Source organism: Chrysemys picta, chromosome 3 (genome assembly GCF_011386835.1).
Source record: "Chrysemys picta bellii isolate R12L10 chromosome 3, ASM1138683v2, whole genome shotgun sequence".
Lineage (NCBI taxonomy): Eukaryota > Metazoa > Chordata > Testudines > Emydidae > Chrysemys > Chrysemys picta.
In genome coordinates this window covers 61,096,816-61,107,859 of record NC_088793.1, presented here as the reverse complement: position 1 = coordinate 61,107,859, position 11,044 = coordinate 61,096,816, and the positions used below count along the sequence as shown (strand labels likewise).

The 11,044-nt window shown below is 45.0% G+C and overlaps 1 protein-coding gene across 1 annotated transcript in view; it reads left to right on the top strand.

Moving 5' to 3' along the window:
- Positions 1 to 1,011: 1,011 nt before the first annotated feature.
- The window catches only part of COL12A1 (collagen type XII alpha 1 chain), a 137,400-nt gene continuing 127,367 nt past the window's right edge, over positions 1,012 to 11,044 (top strand). The window contains 3 exon segments of the mRNA XM_065588059.1: positions 1,012 to 1,152; positions 1,319 to 1,397; positions 4,223 to 4,330. Of these exon segments, the coding sequence (XP_065444131.1) occupies positions 4,258 to 4,330 (73 nt within the window). The 5' untranslated portion in view covers positions 1,012 to 1,152; positions 1,319 to 1,397; positions 4,223 to 4,257.

Below are 11,044 nucleotides of genomic sequence, written 5' to 3'. Positions count from 1 at the left end.
GTGTCTGCGCCCCCCTCCCCCCCAGCTATTCCCCTACAACTTTCCTCTCGCCTGGGGCTAGTGGCAGACATTTAGGATGGATAATAAGTGAAGGGGTTGAAAGCGGAGGCGGCAGGGCGGGGTAAGCGGTGGCGGGGGGAAATAGGGAGGTTGGATTGGGAAGATGTATCCTTTCATTTAGGTTCAGTTCGTTCTCTTTTATTCTTTCCTCCCCCCAACAATGGACCCTCCATGTCCCCTTTCCATCTAGTTAGATTCTGACAGCTCGAGCCTCTGTTGTGTGTTGTGCTTACAACAATACATCTCTGCAGCAGGAGTGACTAATCCAGCACACATGCTGGTACCCAGGGCGCTTCTTCAAAGTGTTTCACCTCCTCTTTCTTGGCACGCTGCACGTTTGACTTTCCTTTGATCAGGTTGATAATCTAGCGCCCTCTCGCTGCGCGCCCAGCCCTCCTTTGCCAAGCCCTAGCGGGCATGTGCTTTTATTGTGTTTAAAGGGCAGATTGCGACAACCATCGCTAGCGCCACGCTTTCTACTCAACTGAGGGGTTGTTGTTTTTTCCGTCTCTGCAAATGGTTTCAATCACTGGCAGTATCGTAAAACCACCAATTCAGGAAAAGGACCCACTTGAAATAGACAGTTACTGGAGACCTTCTAACCTATTTCAATCTGCGCCCTGGGCCGGGCAGCGACCCCCCCTCCAGCCGCCCAGAATCAGTGTCCCGCCACCTAACGCAGGTCGATTAAGGTTTTTTTCTTTTTCTTTCCCCTCTTCCCATTGTTCCCCAGTTTGAAAAATCGTCCTCGCCTCTGCCAAGGAAACCTGATCCGGCTGCAGCTTGGCTCCCAAGCGGAGGAGACAGAGCTCCGTCTGTCCTTGGCACGCCGGCCCCTGCCCCCTTCCCCCGCCAGGGCACTGCTGCTGCGGCGCTCGCCCTCCTCATGCCTTAGGAATGTTGCGAAGTATGCGCAAGTTTCCAGCAGTAGATCCCCTTTCTTGCTGGAGGAGAGAGGCAAGCATATATCATCCGGTGGCAGCTGTCCACCTTCCCTGCCGTTTCGTAACCGCTTACGAGAGTAAATTGCGAGTTGGGAACAGCCCTCTCTTAAGGAGCAGATTGGGGAGAGGCTCTTCCCACTCGGAGAAGGCAAGTCTTCCCAGGCGCACCCCTCACGTTGGGAGCTACAGCAACCCAGACGTCTTGGTCATTGCCGCTGCTTCTGCTCCTCCTCCTCTGCTCCTGCTACTTGCTGTTCCCTCCACAAGGTGCCCCGGAGCTCATCCCTCTCCTCTTCCCTTCCTCCTCTCTCCAGGTCCTACCGTTGGGGCTGCAGGCGTTGCCGCAGGAGCTGCCCCATCACCAACCCCGCTACCAGGCGGCTGCCACTAAAGGTCTGTGTGCGAGCAGAGGAGAGGGAATCCCCTTCCCTCCTCTCTTCGGAGTCCTGTTGCCTTTCTGTGCCGTTCACACACGCGCGCTTCTGATTGATGCACTGACAGCTAATGGTACAGGACCGAAGAGGGACTAGAACGGGGTGTCGTGTGTGTGTGAGAGAGAGAAAGTGTCTGTGTTTTACAACCTAGGAGTCAGGCTTAGAAATGAAATGGAAGTAACGAGGAGTGGGCGAGGAGGCGATCGATGAACTGGGGAGCCTTCTCGCCTGCGGTTACGAGAGCTGCGAAATGCCTCTGTAAGGGGAAACATCTATCATTGTTAGCGAATTGTAGCCGATTCTGCTGGAGAGCTGCTGTTTCCTTTAGCCCTCGGGAAGCGTGGCAAAATGTTCGTGGTTTCCCCCACTGAATACGCGATGCTCGCTGTTTTGGTGAGCTGTACAGAAAAGTGAAGGTTTTGTAGCAAATCGCATTAAATGGTGCTTTTGGAGATGTCACTCTGCGACTGACTGTGTATACATTAGATAGCTAGACGCCCATTTAAAAACAGGCTGGATAGCATCACTTGGTGGTTGCGTCTAATATGCAATTAGTTTATAATTTCAATGTGGGTTGCTCACGTGAAATCATATCTGTTTAACGTACTAAAAAGTCTATTCTGAATAGTTTTGATGGCCTTAATAAAGATACGTTAGCGCTGTCTTAATTTGGCGGGATCTCTCTCTCTCTCTCCCCTGGTGTGTGCAGCCCCTTGTAAGTAGCTTCTCCTTGTTTCCAATCTTGAACTGTCTGACAGCTAATTGTGTGGGGAAGTGACAAAAGTTGCTGATTGCATAGGCTTGGAATGACTTTTTGCTGGTCTTCGGGGTGGAGTTGGTATAACGTCGAGATCAAACTGATCCTGGTGCAAGGTCTGTGGTAGCTTTTGAAGTTATTGTCTGAGATCAAAGCTGAGAATTCGGTCCTGGTCCAAAGATAATCTGTTTTTATTTCAGTACAGTAAGCGAAAGGAGCATTCCTCCCCCACCTAAAGGCGGGTGAAGACATTTAAGTTTGAAAGCAGAAAGTTGAATGAAGTGTTGCTAGGCAATCAAATAAATGTTTTGGCAAAAAAAAATAAAAGTTTTATTTTTGGAAAAATCTACCAGGAATGCCAATCTGTCAGCAGCAGCAAAGCACATGTCTGGCTGAAACGGTTCATTTTTGCTCCTGCTCAAAAGATGGCACTCTAAGCCCAGACAAAACTTCGCGGACAAAAGTCCTTTTAACGTTTTGTTTAAAAGGTTTTTAAGACCGTTACCAAATGCTCTTTAGCTGATGTGCTGCAAGAATTGTCCGTCCCCGCGCAGAACAGTGGAATGCGTTTGAAGTTATCAATATACAATACTTTAATCATCCTTATGTCAGTGCCGGGGACTCAAATTTTAGGCATAAACCTATCTCCAAATATGGGCGATAGACTCTGAAACAGGCTTTCGTTCTCGACTTTCTCCCAGGTCCAAGTAATTTTTTGCGGTGTCAGGCAATTAAGAGAAGCAATTTAATATAGGGCAGCATGGTGTGCTTTTAAGTTCAGTGCCAGTAGCTGGGCAGGGTAGTGTTGGATCTTGTCAGCGTTTTATACCAATTAAATATGTCTTGTCTTTGGTTCGCTAGATAGCACAGAACTACTTTTCCTCTGAGCTCTTTCTGTGGGCTATTAGCCTAATGATGTATGCATTTCCCCTCTTTCTTTCGTTTTGCTCCTCCTGGCACCTTCTTGATTAAATATATTGCTTAATTGCTTGCGGATTTCTCTCTCAGGCGACCTTATTGTGGTCTCTGTAGCATTTATTCATAAACACACACAACTCCCCATTTATATAAAGCTCAGAAATTTCCATGTGGTATGTATTCCCCCCTCCCCCCTCATGGGAGAATAAGGGCCTAACATTTCAGACAAACGCCTATTCGCTCCTATGGGGGTTTTGCCTTAGTAGTGACTGTTGGTTCTGACCCTAAACGTGTAGCCCTGAGCAAACACGGCTTATAAATGTACAGCTGCTTGTAATTAGGAATGACTAAAATCTTTCCAATTCCTATATATGCTTCTAGACAATCTGCAGCGATGGCATGGTTCATTCTCTTGTCTTCTTTTATCAAGCGCTGTAAAGCGATTTCCCCTCAGATTGTGTAAACGAATTATCAGATGTTAAAACATCAGGGTTTAGGCCGTCGGGTCGGGTTTCAGTTGTGTGTTACATACACTTCTGTATAATCTATTGCAGAGCTTAAAGAAAGGAAGACTTGCATATTTGTAGGCAGAACAAAAAAAAAGTTTTATTACAATTTCCAAACTACCTCGAGACCATTAAAATACTGTTAACTAAGTGCTTCAGCAGTTATGAAAAAGGAATAAAATCCCCATCTGAAAGAGACATTTAGTGGATTCAAGGCAAAAATGACCTCTGAATTAGCTATCCTCACACTCAGTCTAAGTTTTGCATATGTAGGAGCAGGAATCTTTTCGCCATTTCCGTGATCAAATTAACACGAATTTAATACCACGATTGAAGTTTTGTCTGATTAACATGATCAGAAGGGCCCAGTAACAAAAGGCACATTATTGTGAGGCTAGACTCTCCAGCTAGTAAGGCAGATCTGTCAAGTTTGGATGGCTTCCAAGTCTAGAGGCTGTAACCTGGTCCCGTGGGTGGGGGCTGGGGATAAGGGGGTTAGGGAACATCGTGGTCTCTGCGGCTCTTCTTTTCATGTTTTCTGAATACACCCACCACATCCTCTAACCCGTGCTTATTATTTCTCTTTCTTTTTAATCATCACAGATCCATTCATGTTGTTGTGATCCCAACGGGCAGACATGAAGATCAGGCTGTCTTCAGCAATTGCTGCTCTATGCGCAGCTCTCCTCCTGTCTTCGACAGAGGCTGAAGGTAAATCATTCCCTCCCAGGGCTCCTTGCAGTGATGGTGCAGAATTAAAACAAACAACCCCTTCCCCCAACTTTCTTGCTTTCTCAGTGCAGTTACTTCACTTACTCTTCTCTCTCTCCTTCAGAGAAACGCCTCTTCTTCCTTGTCCCTCTGGTCCAGCTCCTTCTGTGTTTTGTTAATTTCACTTAGCAGATCGTCTCTCTCTCTCTCGCTCTCTCTCTGGTGTGCTGTCCACACTGACTGCCCTGCAGCCTTGGGAAAGCCAGGGCTAGGCTGGGAGTGCGGCGCTGTGCTCTCCCTGCCCCCCAGGCTGAGTGTGCACAGGGCTCAGGGAGAAGGCTCCTGTGCAAACACGAAAGCTCAGATTAAAGCTGAGGTGCCCCGGAGCGCTGGCACACGCCCTCCTGCCTGGTACTCACTCTGCTTTGTGTGTGAAGTCAGAACTGTCTCAGAAGCCAATAAACAACTCCAACAGCGCGTGGCTCTCCGCGTCTCTGTGTTGCGATCGGGTGTGGCTCTTCCCCACCAGGGAGTCACGGGGGAGCGGGGAAGGGCATTCGCTGCCCGCTGCTTCTGGCAGCTCCCAGGGGAGGCTCAGTCTTCTTCGCTCCGAGCAGGGACACCTCCGTGCGCCGCTCCCCGGCCGGGCTCGGCTCCCAGCCAGCAGCTGAGCTCCCCCGAACGCCTGGGAGACTCGGCAGCTCCTTCCTCCCCTAGCCCGGGGCTGGTTGGCAGCGGCCTCTGGCCCGGGTTCGTGCAAGGCTGCGGGCCCCCCGGAAGGCATTGCACAGGCGCTGGGGCGTGCTAGCAGGGGCAGGCCCCTACGGATACAGCCCACGCCGCGCCGCGCCCTGGGAATCCCTGAGCCTGCCGCGCGGGCTGCCCTACCCAGCCCCTGTGTGGGCACGGAGCCCCTGCTCCCTTCGCAGGACCCAAGAGGGGCCGCCAGGGCTAGCTGCAGGGCGCTACTCTCCCTGCAGGGGGTCCAGGGCCTTCAGCGAAGCTCCTTCTCGGCTCTAGCGGGAATCTGGCGCCGTCTTTCCCACTAGGGGGCTTGGGACCTGGGCCAGATCTCGCAGGAGAAGCCCGTCCCAAGCGGCCCAAGGCTGCTCCTGCCTCCAGCTGAAGGAATGAAGAAAAGGAGGGGAGCCCCCACCCCTAGCCTGGGCAGCGCTACCCAATCAGTGCCGCTTAAAGCCATTCTGCTGCGCAGGAGGCATTTGCCGCTCGATGGGCAAGTAGGAGGGGGACGGTGTTTATCTCCCCGGTGAGCTGGATGTGGTTTGTTAACTGTTCCAGGGAAAGCTACCGCTAGCTGACTCCCCTGATCCGCCATGCCTAGGTGGACCTCTGAGGCCAGCAATCGTGTCTGGGTAACAGAACCAAAACCAAACCAAAACTATCCTCCAAACTTTTTGAAACGTTCAGATCCCAAAGATGGAGCTCAGGGTTGTTCCCTGGTTCTGTAACTGGCTGAACCACAATCCAAATCTCAACACACGTTACAGAGTTTGTATCCAGAGCTGAACTCCATGGGTCCAGCCTATGGCTAATAATAATAATAATAATTAATAATGAAAAAACAATCTCAGTGAAACCCTAATGTAATTTGCCTTCCAGAAGCAGCAGTGCTATTAGTAGGGCCCTACCAAATTCATGTCCATTTTTGGTCAATTTCACGATCATAGGATTTTAAAAATCGTAAATTTCATGGTTTCAGCTATTTAAATCTGAAAATTCATGGTGTTTTAAGGGCAGGGGGCCTGACTTAACACTGAAGGCAGCAGCGCAGAAGTAAGGGAGGCATGGTATGGTATTGCCACCCTTACTTCTGTGCTGCTGCTGGTGGGGTGATGCTTCAGAACTGGGCACCTGGCCAGCAGCCGCTGCTCTCTGGCGTCCCAGCTCTGAAGGCAGTGCAGGAGTAAGTGTGGCAATATTGCAATCCCACTACGATAATATTGCAACACCCCCCCATTCCCAGGACCCTTTTTTGGGTTAGGACCCAATTTGAGAAACACTGGTCTCCCCTGTGAAATCTGTGTAGTACAGTGGTTCTCAGGCTATTGTACTGGTGATCCCTTTTACATAGCAAGCATGTGAGCATGACCCCCCTTATAAATTAAAAACACATATTTATATATTTAACACCATTATAAATACTGGAGGCAAAGCGGGGTTTCAGGTGGAGGCTGACAGCTCGCGACCCCCCATGTAATAACATTCGGACCCCCTGAGGGGTCCTGACCCCCAGTTTGAGAACCCCTGGTGTAGTATAAAGTAAAAGTACACAAAAGACCAGTTTTCACTGGGGAGATCAGATTTCACGGTCCGTTTTTCACGGCTGTGAATTTGGTAAGGCCCTAGCCTGTGATCAGACAGGCACAAAGCAGATCGGCTTGCTGAAAAGTATGACAATATTATCAACATCTGGTTCCTCTGAAAATGAATGTGATCGTTGCCTCTGGCTTCCAGCCACACTGTTGTTGGCTGAGGAACCAACGGACGTCATTTAAAATCATTTCAGAGTTTGCATTTGGAGTGCAGGAGCACTGTGCGAGAGAAAGCAGAAAGAGTATAGAGCTGGTATGGGGGGGACGACGAATATATGTATTTAAAACTTAACAAAAGGGCAAGATCCTACCACCTTTACTCATGCTGAATTGCTTAGATAGCTTTGGTGATTTCAGTGATGTCACTTCTGGAGTAAGATACTATCTATTATGAGCCAGTGTGTCTGAGTTGGACCTTGACCAGCTAAGTATTGGGATAACTATCGTGATTGACTGAGTATTGCTGCTGAAAGTTACCAAATTGGTGTTTTTGTGGCGTACAGAAGTATTTAGTTATAGTGAAACTAGATGCATGTTCAATCCTTTCATTGAAGTTGATATAGTTCTCATTTGAAGCCCTGTGAAACAATATTAAGCAAAAAAAGGGACTTGGGCCTGATCCTGTATAGTGCTGAGTGCTGACTGAATGGCTCAGCAAAGTTCATGAGGCACTCAGCATTTTGCAAACTCAACCTTTACTCTGTATTCAGAGATTTTTATTAAATAAAATTTATCTAAATATCAGGGGCCCACCTGATTTTTTTTGGCGTATGCTTGTTCCATTAGCAGTGCCAATTCCTGAAATATTTATGCTCATGTCCTTGCTCATACCAGACAGGTTCTGTTTTCTTTTCTTGGCTGTAGTAACTAGCTGGAAACATTCCTAATAGGAAGCAAGTTTGCTTCTGTGAGTTCTCTCTAGGGAAGGGCAAACTTTGTCATAGCTTGGGAGTTCTTGAAATGCTAAAACATACATTAAAATAAACAGGACAAATTTTTGTCACTGTGAGAAAAATTATATAAGGACTTCTGCAAAGTCAGAAGAATAAAAAAATGTTGAGAATTTTGGGAGTAGGAAGTGGACTGGGAGCTGGAGGTGCTGTAAATGGGAATGCAAAAACTTAAGATCACATCAGGATATACTCTAGTGAGAAAAGGGGGTTGGGTGGGGTTTTTTTTGGAGCAATTTATAGTTGACCTTATTCAGTGGTTTTCATCTGTACAGTCTCAGTTGCTCTCCTACATTATTTTAATTTTCTGCCTCAATTTTGCATCATCTTTTGAAGGACATATTGGATCTTCTTTTTCTTGGTTTTACTGTCATTTCATCATTTAATCTATCTGCTGAACTATAGCTATCATATGCACATGTCTTCATGTGGTTTGACTCCTTCACATCATATTGTCTCTCAGTCCTATTCTGGGTGGGACAGTTCCCAGTTTTTGGCTTCTACCCTTAGCAGGTGCCATAGAAGTTTTTGCTTCAGTTCCTGTCCATATCCATTAGGCTAGTGCAGTTGTGCATTTGATACTTCTTTAGCTGTCAGAAGGTTCCTTTCTCTTCCTGTTCGTTACTGCTCCTCCTATGGCTTCCATAGGTAGCAAAGTTTCCTCCCGTGCTGAAGTTTCAAGCTTGTATCTCTCAGGAGTATGTGGCACCTGCTGAAGCAGAGGAAGAATGGCAAGTTGGCACTGAAGGGCAGGGGCGGCTCCAGCTTTTTTGCCGCCCCAAGCGGAGAAGTTAAAAAAAAAAAAAGATCAAGCCCCGATGGGCAGCACTTCGGCGGCAGCTCTACCGTGCCGCTTCATTCTTCGGCGGCAATTCGGCGGCAAGTCCTTCGCTCCAAGAGGGACTGAGGGACCTGCTGCCGAATTGCCGCCGAAGACCCGGACGTGCTGCCCCTTTCCATTGGCCGCCCCAAGCACCTGCTTCCTTTGCTGGTGCCTGGAGCTGGCCCTGCTGAAGGGAGAAAGGTTGCGAGTCTCTGCTACTCTGCCTCCCTGTCTCTGTTTTTGAGCCTTCCTTCCTCTCCAGTGAATAGCTCCAATGTTTGTCTGCTGCTGCTCATGGTATCCCAAGCCCCTGCACAGTGAAACAGACCTATTCTTATCCATTTCATGAATACCTTTCGGGGTTCTGAATAACACCAATATCCTGCTACAGTTTGGAATGTGGTGAGCATTAGCAAAGGCACTGGAATGGGCTGCAGACTTAGGAAGACAGCACTGCTGTGATTTATATTCAGTTCACTTTGGAAATTTATCTTAATATCAGATAGGTTAGAAACATAGTATTTTTAAAAATAAACTTCTTAGAAGTTGATGGCACCTCAGTGTGAAAGCTATTCATTCATCCTTAGCAAGTGAGCAATTGGATTTTTCAAGCTCTGCATTTTATGGTTCTCTGTTCTACCTATAATAAAATTCTATTTATCATCCATTTAGCTATCTTTTTTCTGACCTATTGTATTTTCTACTCTCTGCTTTGATGTCTGGTTTATTATGCTAGACCTCATTCACTACCTAATGTTTTTTTCCTACTTCTCTAATTCAGCATTTGTGATATTCTATAGTACTTTTCATCAATGTCTTATGACAACATCCTACTTTTTTTTACCTCCTCACATTATTTTTCTTCATCTGGGACCATGAAGAATAGGAGGAAGTCAGTATCTTTTAGAGAAAAATATAAATGTTTTACTTTTTTAGCCATGGATGGGCAAAATACTTTAAGGTATGAATAGCCTTGTAGTTACAGTTTCAGTATACTGGCTTGTTTAATGTCATAGCTTATGTATTATGTTATATTTCTCATACAGAGGAGATGTTCAAAAGTGAGTTAGTCACCCAACTGTCATTGACTTTCAAGATCACCTTTGTGCCTTTAAAATCCCTCCCACAGTAGCTTAACGAATAATGCCTTATATTATTGGCAATATTAAACATTTGAAGATTGTGACATTTCAGCGTTTCAGAAGGTGGTAGATTAGATTTAAATTCCAGAAAAGCCTGTTTTTTCCTGGGAAGGTGGGAGAGCATAATTGTGCTAAGCTATACACTACCTCTGGGTAGTTGGGGGGCCTGAGAGAAAAAGGAATGTCTGTAGGAAAACATATCTCCAGGAAATACAATATGGAGAGTGAAAAATAATATGCAGCCATTGCTGTTAAGGGACTAAGGAAGTTTTATATGTAATGGAGTATACATTTAATAAAGGGAGAGGAATGAATGGTGATAAGTAAGGGCATATGAAGCCTTTCAGATCTATGTCACCTATTCAAATTTGGATCAGGTTTGATGGCTTGTTACCATTTGATGGCTGTTGCTTGTCTTCTGACAAGTGAATTGGTGATCTCACACAAATTCCTAGTAATATGTGACCATGTCACCACTGAGTACGAAAGGTGATAGTACAATTTAAATATTTAAAGTGACTGTACCTCCTTATTTTTCTCATTGATTGTAGGAAAGTTTATATCTATATCTAGATATCTGTACCTATATCTATATATCTATATAATTCAAATTCTGCCAAGTCTACACACACACACATATGTATATATATAGACTTGGCAGAATTTGATTTAAGAAATAATTTCAATGGATAATATTTATGTTTATTTTTAATACTTTTTCTGATTTTTATAATTTACATTTTGAAAGTTTTGGGAGGTCGGGCAGTAAAAGGGGTCAGACAATAATTATTTAATGACAGTAGATGCTGAGATTGATAAAGTTAAAGCTTTTAACCATTAAAACACAAATTGTCAGCATCACATGTAAAAATATACAAAGTAAATATCCTTAAATCCAACTCTAATAAGTCCTCAAACAGTATTTTTCTTACTTTGCCTATCTGTAAATTTAGATGATCGATGAAAATATTTTTCATCATTTTGTGTGTATGGTGAAATTGACATTTATCAACATTTATTGATAAAAGTCTAATCCTTTGAAGCCTATGTATATATGTACATACATATATATATACACAAACACACAGAGAACTGTGTGTATATTCAAAAATATATTTTTATTATATATATATATTTAAAAATGTGAAATATTAACAAAATATATTTCACATTAGTTACATTTTTACTCAGAATGTAAGAAATATGTATAATTTATAAAAATATAAACACAGATGGCAACCTTGTGGTATTGTGAGCAACACTGCATATCTGACGAGGTGAGAAGTTATGCTTTACGAAACAATAGCTTTATTTTAATAAAATAAGAGGCTTATTTTTTCCTTCAGTGAGTTCAGTAACTTTGACCTTAATGGGAACAGAGCTTGGTTCAGTGTCTGGTTAGTTGCATAATAACAAATCCATGCCATATATAAAAGAAAGGAAAAGAATAACTGATGAATAAACAT